Here is a 20,138-nt window from a genome sequence, read left to right as displayed (position 1 = left end):
ACAATGTTATTTGTCAGTTATATCTCAATATAACTACGAAGGAAAGATTTCTGTCTAAATTAAATGAGGATATCTCTTTTGAAATCTTGGAAAGCAGCAGCTCCTCACTAATTCCTAGTTATTACAATTTTCACAAACAAGTGGGAATGGGGTGAGGGGTGCAGCAGTGAAAGGGAGACAGAGACAAAGAAAAGGGAAGGGAGAAGATTTCCTGACAAATAAGAAAACCTGAAAAGCAAAGAAAAATGTCTTTTGATATGAAAAATCACTATTATAAGTGTAAATTCCCCAAAAGTTCGTTTTTTTCTTAACACTCAACTCACTCAACTTTGTGCATGGTATGGGTATTAGCACATTGACATAGAGTACAAGAATTTTTCCCAGTTTGCTGTTTTCCTTTTACATTTTAGGGTGCACTTCAAGGTTTTAAATATCAAATCTATCAAGTTTTCCTTTTTTGATATCTCTTGTGTTATGGTTACAATGCCTTCCTCAACCTACGGCAAAACAAACGTTCACGAGTACTTTCTTCTAATACTTTCATGCTTGTTTCTTCATATCCAACTCTGTAATCTATGTATATGATATGAGAAAATGGTATACATTTCTTATGCAAAGAGCTAACCCAATATTCCCAAGTCTGTTTATCAAATTTTTTAATCCTTTCCTTATTTAAACTGAAACTTTTTATAGCAAATACTTAATACAATCTTGAACCTGTACCTTCTTCTTTCTATTTTTCAGTATTTCTTGTCTCTACTTTCCACTTTTTAAGTTCATACTTTCCCTTTTTGCTCTTGAGGTCAGTTTGGCGTGCGTGGATGTATTGTGTGTGCATATGAGCATATGCGCAAGCTCCGACGTGTTCACTTCCCCAACACTGGTAGCTCTTCCTTATCTGCCTGTATTTCTGATCACTTTCCTCTGTGGCTTCCTTTCTAATACTATTATGTCCATACCTCCACATGCTTTGTAGCTTCTTTCTTAATTTTTAAATAGTTTACCTTCCATTACATAAATAATACACTTCCCACACAGGATCTTATTCTAAGTGTCCTAGCAAAGTGATGTCTTGTTTTCATTTGTCAATCGATCTTGGTCCTCTTTCCATAACAGTAAGTCCTGAGCCAGAACACACTAAATAATATTCCACTGCATGGATTTGTATAATTTACGACAAAAATTACAGACATCTTATGGAACTTGCTCAGCAATGCTGGACATTTATTGTTTTATTTGAGAGAGAGCAAGAGAGAGCGAGCACGCAAGCAGGGAAGAGGGGCAAAGGGAGAGGGAGAAGCAGGCTCTCTGGTTGATTCCAAATCTCTGAGATCATGACCTGAACTGAAAACAGATGCTTAACTAACTGAGACACCATGGCACCTGGGGGTGGCTCGACATTTAGACTGATACCAAATTTTTAATAACAGACAACTGTGCTATAAGTGCTCTTTTCTATATTTGTCTTATTATCTTTGTTGGGAAAATTATTGGAGTGTCATTGTTCAGTCAAAGGATAAGGAGTTTTTTAAGGCTTTTGATTCTTATTTCCAAAATACCTCCCAGAAAGTCTGTGTCATTCAGACACCTAGATGGTCATAAAACTTGGGAAAATACAACAAAAAATATGTAATGCACTTTTTTAAGAATAAAACTGTGAAGTATTACCTGAGGTCGAATCATTTCACCTGCTGCAATTTTCTTCTCCTCTTCGACCAAGTTAATAATTTTTTGACTAACAAGTGGTGCATTTGCACCATGAATCTTTGCAATAATTTTGCCATTCTATACGGGAAAAGAAAGCATAAAGGAAACTTCCATTTTTAGGGAAAGTCTGGTATTCAACTTGACGAAGTCATCCCACCCAGCCCCACACCCTACCAATCCTTTCTAGTTATTATAATTAGCCATTTTAAAATAAAGTCTTAGTGATGGGAAATTACGTCTCGATTTGAAAAACCCAGCTCTTTGAATTCTCCCTCCACAATATCTGTTCTCCTACAACGAAAGGCAAAGCATCCCTGCATTATGTTTGATGGTTCTATACAGGCTGCCCAGTATTACCTTCCCTAATTATTTTTTACACTATGCCCCCTTTTGTCCATCTTTCAACACATATTCACAAAAACCTGTTTACTAGCACTGTTCCAGGCATGATGGTATGGGACAGCAATCCTGGTATGTGGCGTAATTAAATTACCAAAAAGAAGAAAAAAAAAACACAGATAAACATATGTAATATAACAACCTTGACAAGTACCACCAAGTACAAAGCACTGAGAGCATCTACAAGAATGTGTCCTGGTCAAAGAGATCAGCAAAGTTGCTTATCGATACCAGGAAGGGATTCTTCAGTCAAAACATATAGGATGGGTAAGGGATAACAAGGCAAAATGGAGAAGAAAGAACATTCCAGGCAAAAGGAATAGAGATGCAACAGTCCTGAGGCCAGAAGGGAATATGGCAAATGAAAAGACCAGCCAAGAAAGTGAGGGGATGCATGGTATGAGATGAAGCTTAATTGCAAGAGGGAGCCAGACCATGCAGAGGCTTGTGAGTCTCGGAATCACACAGCTTTTAACCTAAGTGCAGTGGGAAGCCTTAAGCATGTTTAAACAGAGCCAGTGACCACAATTTGAACTGTTAATTGTCAAAGATCATTTCAGGGCACCTGAATGGCTCAGTTAGTTAAGAAACTGCCTTGGGCTCAGGTCATGATCTTGGAATCCCGAGATGGAGTTCCAGGTCGGGCTCGCCGCTCCACGGGGAGTCTGCTTTTCCCTCTGACCCTCCCCTTTTTCATGCTCCCTCTCTCATTCTCTCTCTCAAATAAATAAATAAAAATACTTTCTAAAAAATAAATAACGATCATTTCACCTACCACGTTTAGAAAGAGTTAGAGGGGAGAAGATACTTGTATACACATTAGGGGTTATTCTAGAGATGACGGTGAGAGATGGTTGCTCAGTCTGTGGCACTGGTGATGGAGACAGAAAGAATGGAAAGACACAGATGAATATGAGAAAGACTTGGGTGGTGAAATTGACAAGTTGAGGTCTGGAGTTGATTGGGTGTGATGTACAGAGATGTCACTAGGCTGAGTTTTCTGTTTCTGTCAAGAAAGTGGATAAATTAAGATATTAATCACTCAATGTGGTGACACCTAGAAGACCACATTTCCTGGCAGGGTGGAGTGGGGAGGGTCTGGTTTTGGACCAGTCCTTTATGAAGGGTCCTTCAGGCAACAGAGGGGAAGTCAAAGCATCAGTTGGATATAGAAGTCTGGAGCTCAAAGTATAGGAATTAGCTGAAGAGATAAACTTAGAGTTCTTGATATGTAGGTGGTGACAACTGAAACTGTGTGGAGGAAATTTTCTAGGGAGCATGTATAGCATGATAAGATAAATATTTAAGGGCTGGATAAAGAAAGGTAAACCTGCAAAAGAGATGGAGGGGAATAACACCTAGGTAGGTGAAAGGGACACCAAGTAACAAAGTCAAAAGTAACCAATGTTTCATGCCCTCCTAGGGCATGGCCACCACATGCAATACACTTGAGAGGAGTAGCATGATGGGCCTAAAAGTGGCCATTTATGTAATAATAGGCTGGTAATTGGGTACACTAGCAACAGCAAATCTGCTTGAAAAATCGGGCAGAAGGCAGATGGAATGGGTTGAGGCATTAATGGGATGTGGAAAAAATGGAGTAAAAATAAATATTCAAACTCTTCTGTGAAATTTAGCTGTGAGACAAAGGAGAGAGCTGGTGGTACTTGGAGAGAGGCATCCAAAAAAAGCATTATTCCTTAGGAATAACATGGAGGACATGGGGAATGGAGAGAAGTCAGTTGGGGTACATTGGAGGAGGAGACGAACCACGAGAGACTTTGAGAAACAAACAGAGGGTTTTGGAGGGGAGGGGTGTGGGAGGTTGGGTGAGCCTGGTGGTGGGTATTAAGGAGGGCACATATTGCATGGAGCACTGGGTGTGGTGCATGAACAATGAGTTCTGGAACACTGAAAAGAAATAAATAAAAAAAATTTTTTTAAGCATTATTTTTTTAACTGGAAATAGATCATCACCTTCAAAGGGCAATGAGAAGGATCCAGTTGAGAAAGGTTTTAATAAATACTGCGATCTACTTACCATTTCCCACCAGAAGGAACCTTCCAACAGTTTTGGAGACTTTCTAATGTCCCTTGAAAAAGACCTTCCTGCTGAAACTTGCTGGATGAATTTGTCGTCAGCTATGTGAGCTGAGCAATACGAAGAGCCACTGTGGAAATATCCATGTAAACAAGCAATGGGCTTGCTGGTGGCTTCGTGGGCACAGACGGAGATTCTTAGATGAATGACTGTGGATATGGAGCATGACTGCATGAGCAACTGGCTGAAAGCTGCCCTGGAGAAAAGTTCATTGGCAGCAGAGGTCAGGATTGAGAGGCCAGGATGTGGGTGAGTTGCCAGGGTCCCTGGAAGGATGGCAGGACAGGGTTTTTCAAAGATGTTTGAGTCCTCATGCCAAAGTCCTCAGTCATCGATAGGACTGGTCTAAAGACCAGTAAATGATAGGGATGAGGTGTGGGAGAGAAGGAGGTTTAGCCAAATAGCTAAGTTAGCAAGGAAAAGACCTCTAATTAGCGGGGGGAAAAGTTATTGACGTAAGAAGAAATAAAGGGAATATAATTCTACTCCTGGCCTTGAGACACACAATCTGAGTAAACAGTCATCACTCTGGGCTCCAAAGAAGTATGTTCTAAGTAAGGACACTTAACCAAAGTCAACGAAATGGAGTAAAGGCTAAAAGCCATAATGAAAGATCTTAGAAAGTGTGCTAATCGCTCATCTCAATTACAGAAGTAACACAGTGAAAGGCTTTGCAAGGTGGTAGAGAACTGGGAGAACTGGTCAGGAAAAAAATATTCTGAGCATGAGAAGGATGAGCTAGCTATACAGGGCTGAAAGGGAGGGAGGACTTACAGTCCAGGCACGGATTGCAGATAAGACAATGCAGACTGAATGGGCCTGTTAAGGAGGGTGGGTATGGTCTCCTGATCAGAGCTACACAACCGGGCAGGGTGGTGGTCCCAGAGCTCCAGACTTTACATGACAGTCCCCCTGCCCCGTCTCTCTTCCTGTCCCACATTCCTAACTGCTACTAGTCTCCTCACTGTTCCTAATATTAGCCCACCAAGCCTATTTTTGCATGTTACTCACTCTGGTTCCCTAAACCATGTTTAGGCACAGAGACTATATTTTGCCAAAGTTGAAAATACTATCTGGCCCCTTATCAGAAGAGCTGGATGACCCCTCACCTAAATCACCAAATTCTACATGTCCAACTTAGAGCAAAATCTGCAATGCAATTTTCAAAACTCAATGAACCCAGTAATTCAATTCCTTGAAATTGTTGCAAAATCGTTATTTCATAGAAGCATAACGTTCTATCCAAAAAGTGTTTTTAAAATAATGATTTCTGGGGATGCCTGGGAGGCTCAGTCAGTTAAGCATCTGCCTATGGCTAGGGTCATGATCTTAGGGTCCTGGGACTGAGTCTCACATTGGGCTCCCTGCTGCTCCCCCTACTTGTGTTCTCTCTCTCTCCGACAAAGAGATAAATAAATCTTAAAAATTTTTTTAAATAAAATAAAATAATGATTTCCAATAGAAAATAATAATAATCCAAGTATCCAATAGTAAAAGCAGAGCCCAAGCCCTGTCTGGGAAGCCTTTCCTTACTCTACCCAACTCTCTAGTTCTATAGAGCAGCTACGCTCTGTGTCACATAGCTTTGAACAGTAAATACTCTCCTTCTGGAAAATAGCACTTATTATGTCTTCCTGATTATGAAGGTTGTGTATTCATCACAGAATTTGGGAAAAATATTAAAAAAGTACCAAGAAAAAAACTTAACTTCTACATCAGCTACTACTGATAATCTGGGAATTGCTCTTTCTCTCTTCTTTCTACACATTTGTACATGCGGAGACAGGAGGAACATATATTACTAATAGTAATCAGACAGCTGTGTCCTTGTATTAGCATGCATGAATACTTAGAACCAATTCTCTGCTACTGAGTAGTAAAGAAATTTCCAATTTTTTACTCCCGTAAATAACAACTCATCACACAAATCTCTGATTATTTCCTCAGAAAAGCTAAGTACCATTTTATTTTTATTTCCTCTGATCATTGCAGTGCATGATTGTCTAACCTCCTCAACCATTACATGCTCCTAGAGGACAAGTTATGAAATATATTAATAGACAATTATCATATGGTTTCACTTATTTGTGGAGCATAACAAATAACACAGAGGACATGGGGAGATGGAGAGGAGAAGGGAGTTGAGGGAAATTGGAAGGGGGAGATGATCTATGGGAGCCTATGGACTCTGAAAAACAATCTGAGGGTTTTGAAGGGGCAGCGGGGGGGTGGGAGGTTGGGGGAGCCAGGTGGTGGGTATTAAGGAGGGCACATATTGCATGGAGCACTGGGTGTGGTACAAAAAAAAAGTGAATTCCATTACACTGAAAAGAAATTAAATTTTAAAAAATAGACAAGCAAAGATAAGGCAAAAGGAATCTATGATTACTACAATCAGAAAATAATTCCATCGTAATTTTAAAATGCTACTTGCTATTTAACTGTAAATTAGAATCTGATCACATGTTTGAGGTGATAAATATTATACTTACAACACTGAAGAGAAAAACAGGTTCACATTTATCTCTAAATGGCTGCAAAGTCACAATGTTGTCAGCTTCTGCCTGAAAAAAATATAAAAATTTCATATAATAATAGAGGAAACTATATCCAAGTCACTAGATACACTATGCTGAAAAAATGCAGATCACATAAAATTTTTATTTTTATGTTTACTACACCATTTTCTGGATATGTTATAATTGCATACACTGGAGATTCAGGCCATGCATCATTTGGCCTCAAACTTACTTCTCACTGTTCACCTTTGCGGTACCCAAACCTGCAACTGAACTTACCTACTTCTGGTTTTCCACACTTTCCCCCCTCCTTATCTGCTCTTGTCCTTCCTTTTCCAACCCAGGTCAAGTTTCCCTTCTCCAATAACTGTCTAGCTCCCTCCTGCTGTCTATCCTCTCCTGCTCCACATGGAACTTTAACTGCCCTTCTCTTAAGAACTCCATTGTCCCTTTCAGTATCAGTATTATCACCATCATATGGGCCTCTCACTTCATTTTTTCTTTAAGTAGGCTCCGTGCTGAGCATGGAGCCCAACATGGGGCTTGAACTCACAACCCTGAGATCAAGACCTGAGCTGAGATCAAGAGCTGGACACCTAGCCAACTGAGCCACCCAGGCAAGGTGCCCCCCATCTCACCTCTTGTGATCAGATCTATAATGTTTCATATTCCCCTTTGCATGTCACCTTCCTTCTGCATTAGTCATGGGGCCATACTTCTATAAAAATTTGAGAGAAAGTAAGCTCCAAAGGAAAAAAAATTAAAATAAAAAAGGAGCTTATCTTGCATGCATCTTTACTGAACTGTCTGTCAAATTTCAAGGCCTTTTTTTTTTTAATGTTTGCAATTTTCTTAAATTTTTCTCACAAATTTTAAGTTGTCCTGGTGGGAGCTAAGATGGTAGGTAGCAGGCAGACCCTAGGTTTGCCTCATCCCTTGAACACAGCTGATAAATATCAAGTCATCCTGCATACCCAAGAAATCCAGCTGAGGACTGACAGAACAAACTGCACAACTAAAGAGAAAGAGAGGCTACACTGTAGAAAGTAGGAGGTGCAGAGATGTGATCTGGGGGAAAAAATGATCGCAGGTGCTGCAAAGGGTCTTGGTCTTGGACAGAGGAGAGAAAAAGACAGAGGAGCACACAGGGGGTCACATAGGGAGAACACTTCCCCAAAACCACTGGCTGGGAAATGAGAAAAGCTGATTTTTTTTAGTTTTACAACCAGGAGGGCTCAAAGACTAGAGTTTTAGAGGTCCGGGCTGTGGCTGGAATAGAGCCCGAGGGCGCTGCAGTTTTCCTGTAGAGAAGGGAGGCAGGTCACCCAGGGACCCAAAGCATGATCCGCGGATCACCTGAGACATACCAGGAGAGGCAGATGCCCCTTCTTGGAGCATTGCCTATCCTGGGCATTGCCTATCCTGGGACAAAAGAACCAGCAGGCACCATTTCCCTCCCCCGCCCATCAACATGGTGCAGAGACAGACATCTACTGAGGGCAGCTAATGTGGACACTGGCTCTTCTGTGTGCTTTGCCCCAGGCCCCAAGCTTGTGAGCCCTTCTGGGTCAAACCATCACTCCAGTGTGGCAAGACCCTCCCCCAGAAGACCAGTGCAGGTCCCCACCACACCATGACCCTAAAGTTTGGAGTTTTAAAACTTCTGGACTCTGAAAAACAATCTGAGGGGTTTGAAGTGGCGGGGGTGGGGGGGAGGTTGGGGTACCAGGTGGTGGGTATGATAGAGGGCACGGATTGCATGGAGCACTGGGTGTGGTGAAAAAATAATGGATACTGTTTTTCTGAAAATAAATAAATTGGAAAAAATTTAAAAAAAAAATAAAAAATAAAAAAACTCAGCCAGCCTGGCTGGGATAGAACCCAAAGTGCACTGCACTGGTCCAAGCAGGCAAGCAACCCAGACACAGTGAAAGCAGTGATTTGAAAAACACCCAGGACACATGGTGGAAACTATTGCTCTTCTGGGAGGGCTACCCTGACAGCAGTAAGCATGAACTCTCCTCCTCAGGGACAAAGGAGCTGGCTAGTTTCCCTCTCAGCATAACCCATCATCAGTAAACAGCTGTGCTAACACTGGCTGCCTAAATTGCTTACACCCAGCCCTACCCCCTACATTCTGCTGCTACTGCTTTCTTGAGCAAGTGCACCTGAGAACAAGGGCAGCAGGTCCCTCCCCCAGAAGACTAGCACAACTGCCCCCAATACACACACACACACACACACACACACACACAACTACTGACCACAGACTCTGCAAAGCTTCAGCTCCAGTGGAGCCTCAGGTCTCTTTTAACAAGCAGACCAGAGCACACCTAGTTAAAACTCACCACACTCGGACCAAGATCCAAACACTCCCCACTGCACCAGTCCTGAACACTGTATGGACCCCTTCTTCATAAAGCCATTACTCGTAGGGGCTGGAAACAAAATGAGCTTTTCTAACACACCAAAGGCAGAAACCTAGACAAAATGTCAAGACAGAGGAATTTATCCCAAAAGAAAGAAAAAGAAAAGGTCACAGCTAGGGATCTAATTGAAACAGGTATAAGCAATATGCCTGACCCACAATTTAAAGCAACAATCATAAGGATACTAGCTGGCCTTCAGAAAAGCACAGAACCCATCAGGGAGTCCCTTACCACAGAGATAAGAGAGCTTAAAACCTATCAGCCCAAAATGACAAACCCAAGACCTGAGATTCAAAACTGACTGGATGTAATGACCACAAGGCTGGAAGAAGCAGAGGAATGAATAAATGGTACAGAGGATAGAATTATGGAGAATAATGAAGCTGATCAAAAGAGGGAAAGAAAAATCTTGGGTCGTGGAAGCATGATCCCGTGACGCCATGAAAAATAATAACGTTCATACCAAAGGAGTCCCAAAAGAAGACAGAAGGGGGCAGAAGGTTTATTTGAGGAATAATAGCTGAAAACATCCATAATCTGGGGATGGATACAGACTTACAGACCCAGGAAGCACAGAGAATTCCCATCAAAATCAATAAAAATAGGCCAACGCCAAAACATATTGTAGTTCGATCTGCAAAATATTAAGAAAAAAATCATAAAAGCAACAAGACGAAAGAAGTCCCTAACTTATAAGGGAAGACAAAAAAAAAGTTAGCAGCAAACCTATCCACAGAAATTTGTCAGGCCACAATAAAGTGGCATGATATACACAATGTACTGAATGAGAAAAATCTGCAGCCAAGAATGTACTATCCAGCAAGATTATCAATCAGAATAGAAGGAGAGTTTCCCATACAAATGAAAACCAAAGGAGTTCATGATTGCTAAATCAGTCCTGCAAAAAATATTAAAGGGGACTCTTTGAATAGGGAAGAAAGACCAAAAGCAACAAAGACTAGAAAGGAATACAGGAAATCTCCAGAAACAAGGACAAAACAAATAATAAAATGACACTAAATTCATATCTATTAATAATTACCCTGAATGCAAATGAATTAAATATTCCAATCAAAAACAATAGGGTGTTCGAATGGATAGAAAACAAGAGACTCATTTTAGACCTAAAGATACCTGCAGATATAAAGTGAGGAGAAGGAGAAATATCTGTCATGCTAATGGAAGTCAAAAGAAAGCGAGAGTAGCAATACTTCTATCAGAGAAATTAGATTTTAAACCAAAGACTGTAATAAGAAATGAAGAAGGACACTATAGCATAAAAAAGGGGTGGACACTATAGCATAATAAAGGAGTCTATCCAACAATAAGATCTAACAATTATAAATATTCATGCTCCCAATTTGGGAGCAGCCAATTCTACCAATCAGTTAATAACCAAAGTAAAGAAACACATTGATAATAATACAATTAACAGTAAGGGACTTTAACACCCCGCTCACGGCAATAAATAGATCATCTAAGCAGAAGATCAACAAGAAAACAAGGGCTTTGAATGACACACAGATGGACTTCACAGATATATTCAAAACATTTCATCCTAAAACAGCAGAATACACATTTCTTTCTTGTGCACATGGGACATTCTCCTGAATGGATCATATGCCAGGTCACAAATCAGGCCTCAGCAAGGGCAAAATGACTGAGATCATACAATACATATTTTCTGACCACAACACTATGAAACTTGAAATCAAGCCCAAGAAAAAACTTGGAAAGATGACAAATACATGCAGGTTTAAGATCATCCTACTATAAAATGAATTGCTTACCCAGGAAATTAAAGAAGAAATTTAAAAATATGTAGAAGCAAATGAAAATGAAAATGTGATGGTCCAAAACCTTTTGGATGTAGCAAAAGAGGAAATAGATAGCACTACAGACTACCTCACGAAGCAAGAAAAATCTCAAGTACACAACCCAACTTTACACCTAAAGAAGCAAGAAAAAGAGTAAGAAATGAAGCCGACAGTCAGCAGAAGAAAGGAAATAATAAAGAATAGAGAAGAAATAAACAATATAGAAACAAACAAAGGACCAGTAGGACAGATCAACGAAACCTGGAGCTAGTTCTTTGAAAAAATTAATAAAATTGATAAACCCCAGCCAGATTCACCAAAAAATAAAAGAGAAAGGACTCAAATAAACAAAATTATGAAAGAGGAGAAATCACAACCCCCACCACAGAAGAACAAACAATAAGAGAATATTATGAAAAATTATATGCCAAAAAATTGGGCAATCTGAAAGAAATGAATGAATTCCTAGAAACATACAAACTATCAAAACTAAAACAGAATGAAATAGAAAACTTGAACAGACCAGACCCATAAACAGCAAATAAATTGAATCAGTAATCAAAAATCTCCCAACAAACAAAAGTTCAGAGCCAGACATCTTCACAGGGGTATTCTACCAAACATTTAAAGAAGAGTTAATACCATTCTTCCCAAACTATTCCAAAAAATAGAAAGGAAAGGAAAACTTGAAAAATCATTCTTTGAGGCCACCATTACCATGATTCCAAAACCACACAAAGACCCCACTAAAAAGGGGAACTCAGGCCAATATCCCTTATGAACATGTATGCAAAAAATCTGAACAAAATACTAGCAAACTTAATCTAATAACACTTGAAAAGAATACCATGATCAAATGGGATTTATTCCTGGGTTGCAAGGATGGTTCATTATTCACAAATCAATCAACATGATATACCACATTAATAAAAGAAAGGAAAAGAACCATAAGATTCTCTCAATAGATGAAGAAAAAGCACCTGACAAACCATTTGATTCTTGATTTAAAAAAAAAAAAAAAAACTCAACAAAGTAGGAATAAAGGCCTATTAAAAGTTATGATTTTTCTCTTTATGACACTGGGGTACCTGGGTGGCTCAGCTGGTTAATTATCTGCCTTTTGCTCAAGTCAAGATTCTCAGGTCCTGGGACTGAGCCTCACAGTGGGCTCCCTGTTCTTTCTTGCTCTCTCACTCTCTCTCTCAAATAAATAAATAAAATCTTCTTAAAAATCATAAAAGCCATACACAAAACAACCCCACAGCTAATATCCTCAATGGGGAAAACCTGAAAACTTTTCCTCTAGGTCAAGAATAACACAGGGATGTCTACTCTCACCACTGTTATTTAACATGGCATTGGAAGTCCTAACTTTGCAATCAGACAACAAAAAGAAATAAAAGTCATCCAAATTGACAAGAAATAAGTCACTTTCACTATTCACAGAGATTACATGATACTCTTAGTAAAAAACCCCAAAGACACCACCAAAAAATTGCTGGAACTGATGCACAAATTCAGTTAAGTCGCAGAATACAAAGCCAATGTACAAAAATCTGTTGCATTTCTATACACCAAAAATGAAGCACCAGAAAAGTGAAATCAAGGAATTGATCCTATTTTAATTGCACCAAAAAACATAACATACCTAGGAATAAACCTAACCAAAGAGGTAAAAGATATTACTCTGAAAACTACAGAACACTTATGAAAGAAATTAAAGGTGACACAAAGAAATGGAACAACATCCCATGCCCGTGTGTTAAAATGTCTATACCACCCAAAGCAATCTATACATTTAATGCAATTTCAATGAAATACCACCAGCATTCTTCACACAGCTAAAATAAACAATCCTAAAATTTGTATGGAATCACAACAAAAGACCCCAGACAACCAAAGCAAGCTTGAAAAAGAAAAGCAAAGCTGGAGGCATCACAATTCCAGACTTTAAATTACTTTCAAAGCTGTAGTGATCAAGACAGTATGGTACAGGCACAAAAACAGACAAATAGATCAATGGAACAGAATAGAAAACCTAGAAATGGACCCACAACTCCATGGTCAACTAATCTTCAACAAAGTAGGAAAGAATATCTGAAGGAAAAAAGACAAATGGTGTTGGGAGAACTGGACAGCAGCATGCAAAAGAATGAGACTGGACCACTTTCTTACATCATACACAAAAATAAATTCAAAATGGATGAAAAAATCGTCAAAATCATAGAGAAGAACATAGGCAGCGACCTGTGTATAAGGTCGCTTCTTATACCTCTCCAGGGACAATAGAAACAAAAGCAAAAATGAAATATTGGGACTACATCAAGAAAAAAAGCTTATGTATAGCAAAGGAAACAGTCATCAAAACTAAAAGGTAACCTACAAAATGGGAGAAGATATTTGCAATTGACATATCTGTTAAAGGGCTAGTATCCAAAATCTATAAAGAACTTGTCAAACTCAACATCCAAAAAATATATAATCTGGTAAAGACATGCACAGAAGACATGAACTGATGTTTCTCCAAAGAAAACCTACAAATGGGCCAACAGACACATGAAAAGAAGCTCAACATCACCATCATCAGGGAAATAAAAATCAAAACCACAATGAGCTATCACCTCATGAATGGCTGAAATTGACAACATAGAAAACAACAGATGTTGATGAGGATGTGGAGAAAGGGAACCTTCTTACACTGTTGGTGGGAATGCAGATTGGGAAGCCACTCTGGAAAACAGCACGGAGGTTCCTAAGAACTTAAAACTAGAATTAAATTCCCCTACAATTCAGCAATGTACTACTAGGTACTCACCCAAAGGATACAAAAATACTGATCTGAAGGTATACATGCACCCCAAAGTTTACAGCAGTATTATCAACAACAGCCAAATTCTGGAAAGAGCCAAATGTCCATCAACCAATAAATGGATAAAGAAGTTATACACAATGGAATATTACTAGGCCATAAAAAATGAAATCCTGGGGTGCCTGGATGGCTCAGTTGGTTAAGCATCTGAACTTTGGTTCAGGTCATGATCCCAGAGTCCTGGGATCAAGCCCTGTATTGGGCTCCTTGCTCATGCGGGGTCTTCTACTCCTTCTCCCTCTGCCCCCTCCTACCCACCCCTGTGTTTGTGCTCTTTCTCTAAAAGTCTTTTCTTTAAAAAAGTGAAATCCTGCCATGTACAACAACATGGCTTGAAGTAGAGAATATTTTTTTAAGATTTATTTATTTATTTGACAGATAGAGAGAGAGAGAGCGATGAAAGGGAGAGGGGACAAAGGAGAGAGAGAATTTCAAGCAAACCCCCACTGAGAGCAGAGTCCAAATCTGGCTGGATCTCATGACCCTGAGATCATGACCTGTGAAATCAAGAATCAGGTGCTTAACAAACTGAGCCACCCAGGCACCCCAGGGCAAGACAGTATCATGCTAAGCAAAGGAAGTCAGCCAGAGAAAGACAAATACAAATGATTTCACTTGTATGTGGAATTTAAGAAATAAAACAGATGAACATAGGAGGGAAAAGGAGAGAGAGGCAAACCATAAAACAGACTCAACTATAGAGAACAAACTGAGGGTTGCTGGAGGGTTCATGGCAGGGGGATGGGCTAGATAGGTGATGAAGCAGTAAATCCTACACCTGAAACTATATATTACACTTATGTTAACTAACTAAAATTTCTTTTCTTTTTTTTTTTAAGATGTTATTTATTTGAGAGAGAGGGAGAAGCAGACTCCCTGCTGAGTGGAGAGCCCAACGCGGGGCTCAATCCTAGGACCCTGAGATGGTGACAATTGACTGAGCCACACAGGACCCCCAACTAACTAGAATTGAAATAAGAACTTGGGGGAAAAAAACAAATATCAAGTTGTGCTACACTGATTATAAACAATTATATACTTAATAATAGTGTATTCCTCAACATTAATATAGCATCCTTTGGGACAGCTGTCAGAAAGAGATTACTTGGTAGGGTCTTCCCTAAGAGACAGTTTTTGCAACCTAAGGCAATTGTTTTCAAACTGGGATTTGTGGAGGTAAACACTATAAGGAAGCCAAGAGAAGGTCCTTCAGCCCTGTCAGCCAGAGGAGCTGTGTTATAATCTCTCTCTCTCTTTTTTATGCACATTGGATTCTACATGGCTTTTTTTATTCTTTTTTTTTTTCAAGCTTCCATAGTTTAGGGGAAAAAAAGAAAGGAGGGGAAAGGTACTAATCTATAATATTTAAGGACATAAGTTAAAGTATATATTTAAAAGTAGTGTAGGCATAATCATTACAATGTTTATATTATAGTAAAGTATTAACAATTAGAGCACTTAATAATATTATACAAGAACTGCAATAAAGAATATTCACTGAAATTTTATATGTATAGGTACAATGTTAATACAAGTCTTCAAGGGGTGCCTGGGTGGCTCAGTGGGTTAAAGTCTCTGCCTCTGCCTTCGGCTCAGGTCATGATTCCAGGGTCCTGGAATCGAGCCCCGCATTGGGCTCTCTGCTCAGTGGGAAGCCTGCTTTTCTTTCTTTTTCTGCGTGCCTCTCTGCCTACTTGTGATCTCTGTCAAATAAATAAATAAAATCTTTAAAAAAAAATACAAGTCTTCAAGTCTTGTAAAAAGGACACGTAACAACAAAAAAATTATACTGGCCACTTGGCCTAGGGTGATTTCAACCTCATAGGCTGCTCCCGATGGAGGTTTTGAGATTAAATGCATTTTTATCATCCTTTATGGGCATGCCACAGCAAAAAAAAACAGCATCAATTTATACGAATGTGCTATTGTTGAGTGCAGTCAAACATGACCAGAGAAACCATTCAGGCAGGCACAAAATTCTTTGTTCTTAAATTCAACAGATGCTAGTATTATGGAGAGTAATATGAACAGATTTTGGGAAGAACTTACTAGCACTTCCCAGAGGGATGGCTATAGTAACAGAAAAGATTCCTTGTGGAGTCGACTGAGGAATTCTGTCCCTCTGGGGTACTACTGCGAGGACAGCTGGAAGTCACTGGGCTGGGAGAGAGCAACGTTAAGACCTACATCATCACACAGCTCTGAGGTGAGCTGAATAGGGTGTCCACCCATCATGCGCTCTAATTCCCCTTCCACACCCACCCTCCAGCACCACAGCAGTGCCTGGCCTGCACATATTATCCAGGTTTACAAAGAGGGATTTAATGCCTCTAAAGCACTAGGGAACACAGCATCAAGTTACACCTCAGTCTCTTAAGGACTGCTTGCCTGACCTTCCTATGCCCATGTTCCCTTCCTGGTAGCCTGACAGGGGTGCAGGGAGCCTACCTTTTTGTTGGTTTCTCCCCACTGACCTCATTTCCCTTTTAGACACTGGAGTTTTCCCATGGCTCCTAGCCCATGAACTTGCACTCCTGCCACTCCCAGACGAAGTTCCCTTATGCCAACTGCCAGGACTCAAAAGAATTTTCTACCTTGATTCTCAATCCATTTGCCAACTGTTAGAGCCTCCTGATATGGTTTCTCAACTTCTATACCAACCCTGTGTCTACTGTATCTGGCAATCTCCATTAGGCCCCATTCTGTGTCCTCTGAACTCCATTTATCCTCCCTGCCAAGGATCGAGTCTCAAATCATATTCCAGATCCATCCCGGTGGCTCAGAATGAAGTAGGCTGTTACAGATGGTCGCCCTTTCAAAAACTGAAACACTCTTACTTCAGAAGACAAAGTCAACCTCTGGATAAAAAGATTTAACAATTGTAGGGACACCTGGGTGGCTTAGTAGGTTAAGTGTCTGTCTTCAGCTCAGGTCCTGATCCCAGAGCCCCGGAACTGAATGCTACATGGGCTCCTTGCTCCACAAGGAACCAGCTTCTCCCTCTGCCTGCTGCTTCCCCTGACTGTGCACTCACTCTCTCTCTCTGACAAATACATAAAATCTTTAAAAAAAGAAAAAAAAAGATTTAACAATTGTATACAGCCACCTTTTCTCTTGCAGAGAAAAAATAATGAGGTGAGTTTTCTAAGCCTTAGGCTGCTTAACGTAACCATGAACTAAGGAAAAGTAGTCCTATAAAGAATGTAAGGGCACCTGGGTGGCTCAGTGGGTTAAGCCTCTGCCTTCAGCTCAGGGCATGATCTCGGGGTTCTGGGATCAAGCCCTGAGTCAGGCTCTCTGCTCAGCAGGGAGTCTGTTTCCCCCTCCCTCTCTCTCTGCCTGCTTCTCTGCCTACTTGTGATCTCTGTCTGTCAAGTAAATAAATAAAATCTTTAAAAAAAAAAAAAGTATAGTCCAAAAAAGTAGATGCACATACCAAGTTGTCCCAAACAACTTAAAAAGTTTTATAATTCCTGAATTGGTTATCAGTTTTTAAATTTAAATTTAAATAAATTAAAGTTAAAAATTCAGTTCCTCAGTGGCACCAGCCACATCTCAAGTGTTCAAAAGCCGTTTTCATCTAGTGGCCACTGTATCAGATATCAAAGCTCTAAGCAGGTGGTAACCTGATGTGGACAAATTGAATAATCAATACAACGAAGCCCAGTAAGTTTAGCCATAACATTTTAATCCCTCGTCACATCTTGGTGACAAGGGAAGGGAAAATCACTACCACTGGAAAACTGGTAACTGGGTTAAGTGCCCAGAGACCATGCCAATGCTATCCAGTAAACAGCATTTATAGCCCAGATTCTAAAAGACACACACTGAACAAACAGTCAAGTGAAAAAAAAAAAAAAAACCAGATCAACAGACAGGCGTCCATATGTATACTTTCTGATGTTCGCAATCATAGTAAACAACCTCAACACGGTGGGAGACAGGATAAAAATCGTGATGGTTCTCAAATCCGGTAGAACTAGACATACAGTAAAACTGCCAAGTAAATATTGTCCATGTTTGAAGAGTTGGCAGGTTGTTTAAAATAAGACAATCCTTAAAGACAATATTTAAACACTTGGAAGTATCAGGAAAATAACCGTTTATTGGAAATGAAATCCTTACTACAGCAAAATGCAGAAGTTCGTCTTCGTTCAGCTCATTTTTCAATTTTCTGAATAAAGTTTGCATTGCTTTGCAAGGTCCACACCAGGCTTGGTAAACGTCGATCACTAGGAGATGATAATATTTATGAAAAAACAGAGTCAAAGAATCTGGAATAGCAGCTCATCCCAACGCTGCACGCGGCAGATGAAGCAGGTTTTCACACTCTTAGTGGGGAGGTGCAAATTCCGCAAAACCAATAGATTTGGGGGCAGGGTAGGCTTAAGGTTCCCAAATGGCCCGACAACCAGGAGAACCCCAGTACCTGTTAGGCCTTTGTTCTGCAACATCTCATCCCACAGGCTTTGAGTATTGACGACTGCCTGCAAAAAGGAGACCGCTGTCAAGGGGTCTTCAAGCGCCAACGCCCCTAGTAAAGACTGTTGGTAGGTCATGCTCACCTGTAACTGGACCTCTCGCTTTTTGCCCGCCATGTATCCCCTGTCATGGGAAAAAGGGAAGACAGGTAGAAAACGTTTATGAGGAAATTTAAATGATGTTATTCCCTACACATTCAAGCAGCATCTTAATGCCCCACAGAAATTTTCTTTTGATGGTATCAGAATATACACTCTCCCCATTTCTAGGGAGAGAGGAGCCCGGGTCGCCGAGGGATTCCTCAGGGGGCTCTGCCCTGTTATCTTCCTTTCCCAGTAAGAGGTAAGAATGTAAGGTAAGCAAGGTAAGAATGTTGCAAGGTACAGTTCCTTACAAAGTTTTCTTTTCCTCAAGTTTCACGGGGTGTTCTGCCTATTTTCATCTGCACATGTGTTAATTGACTGTGACCAGACCACGGATTCTCCTCGGGTCCCTCCTCACGGAGGTTTCATGAGTAGAACAAGACCCTAGGGTGGTCTTGAGCCAGCACATCAGAACGATCCGCAGAGTTAAGTCAGTGAGGCCCTAAGGGCCCACTCCGGGGGGTCGGGGGCGCTCAGTGTGGTGGCCCGCGCGCGTGACAGCGGGACTAGCACAAAATAAAGGAGTTATTCGGGACGACAAAACCAAATCCATCCCTGGTAAAGGTGCTGGATTCTCCAACAAGCTTAACACACAACAGGTGCTCCTCCAAGCTACACTCCGACGTTGACAAGAACCGGAGGGAAGAGGCCCCCGAGGATCCAAACCAGCCCCTGGATGAGGCCTGCGGCCTTTGTGAGCACGGATCCAAGAGGTCCGAGTACCTGGGCGCAGAGCAGGTAAAAATCTAACGGTCTGGACGTCGGTCCACGCTGGTCCCGGGAAAGAGGCAGAAAGAGGACCCTGAAACGGACATCAGGAGGAGGGGCCAACGTCCGCTGCCACCCCACCCACGCCGCGAGCCTGGCCTTCCCTGCGGGGGCGGTGCCTCGAAGCTCCCCCAGGGCGCAGGTCCAGGACCACTAAGAGCTTGAGTCCTGCTGCTCTTCCCACACCCGCAAGGGGTGGGGGTGGGGGGATAGGCGAGGGAGGGTTGGGGGATGGGGGTGGGAGGGATAGGGGATGGGGGGTGGGTGGCAGGGGTGGGAGGGGTGGGGGAGTCCGCTGCCCGGAGCCCCTGTACCTCTCTGCTCAGTGCCGGACAGCCCCCTATGCTACGGGTGCGTTTGCCACCTGCAGGTTGACAGAAGTTCTCCTGTGACAACAGACATAATCACTGGTGTGCTGGTAGATGTTAACAACTAGCTCTCTTGGAAATTACTACGAATCATGATCAATTTTACTGGCATAAATAAGAACAATGTGTGACAACAAGTAACGAATAATTATAAAGCGTACAATATTCTGTTGCAAATTCCACAAAGTCAATAGATTTTTATAGAATGTTTTTACTGATTTTTGCCGGGGTCTAGCATTCATAGCCGATTCATACATGCAATTCATTCACGGCTTGCCAGATTCCAAACATGAATAAATGCTTGGCCACGTTCACCATTAAAATCATGTTCAATACAAAAACATGTCTAAATACCGGTTTTCATACAGTTTTATCTCCTTACCATGAGTTGTTTCAAAAAGTAATTTTCTCACTGTTCTAAAATAGCACTGTAGGGGCGCCTAGGTGGCTCAGTGGGTTAAGCCGCTGCCTTCTGCTCAGGTCATGACCTCAGGGCCCTGGGATCGAGCCCCGTATCAGGCTCTCTGCTCAGCAGG

General features: G+C 41.1%; 1 protein-coding gene across 6 annotated transcripts in view; it reads right to left on the bottom strand.

The window, feature by feature from the left end:
• The window catches only part of NME8 (NME/NM23 family member 8), a 60,890-nt gene extending 41,258 nt beyond the window's left edge, over nucleotides 1-19,632 (bottom strand). For 2 of the 6 annotated variants that reach the window (XM_082692010.1, XM_082692012.1), the window contains exons 1-6: nucleotides 19,190-19,410; nucleotides 18,407-18,446; nucleotides 18,271-18,328; nucleotides 17,967-18,073; nucleotides 6,700-6,771; nucleotides 1,669-1,785 (exon numbers count right to left, since the gene is read on the bottom strand). In XM_082692010.1, the coding sequence (XP_082548136.1) occupies nucleotides 1,669-1,785; nucleotides 6,700-6,771; nucleotides 17,967-18,073; nucleotides 18,271-18,328; nucleotides 18,407-18,439 (387 nt within the window). In that variant the 5' untranslated portion in view covers nucleotides 18,440-18,446; nucleotides 19,190-19,410. Of the gene's footprint in view, nucleotides 1-1,668; nucleotides 1,786-6,699; nucleotides 6,772-17,966; nucleotides 18,074-18,270; nucleotides 18,346-18,406; nucleotides 18,447-19,189; nucleotides 19,411-19,548 lie in introns of those variants that run through there. The other 4 variants (XM_082692009.1, XM_082692011.1, XM_082692013.1 and 1 more) reach the window with 4 other exon arrangements.
• Between the last annotated feature and the right edge of the window lie 506 nt (nucleotides 19,633-20,138).

The sequence above is a fragment of the Mustela nivalis genome (genome assembly GCF_964662115.1).
Source record: "Mustela nivalis genome assembly, chromosome: 12".
Lineage (NCBI taxonomy): Eukaryota > Metazoa > Chordata > Mammalia > Carnivora > Mustelidae > Mustela > Mustela nivalis.
The sequence above is the reverse complement of the archived record's forward strand: the minus strand, read 5'-3'. Positions and strand labels throughout refer to the sequence as shown.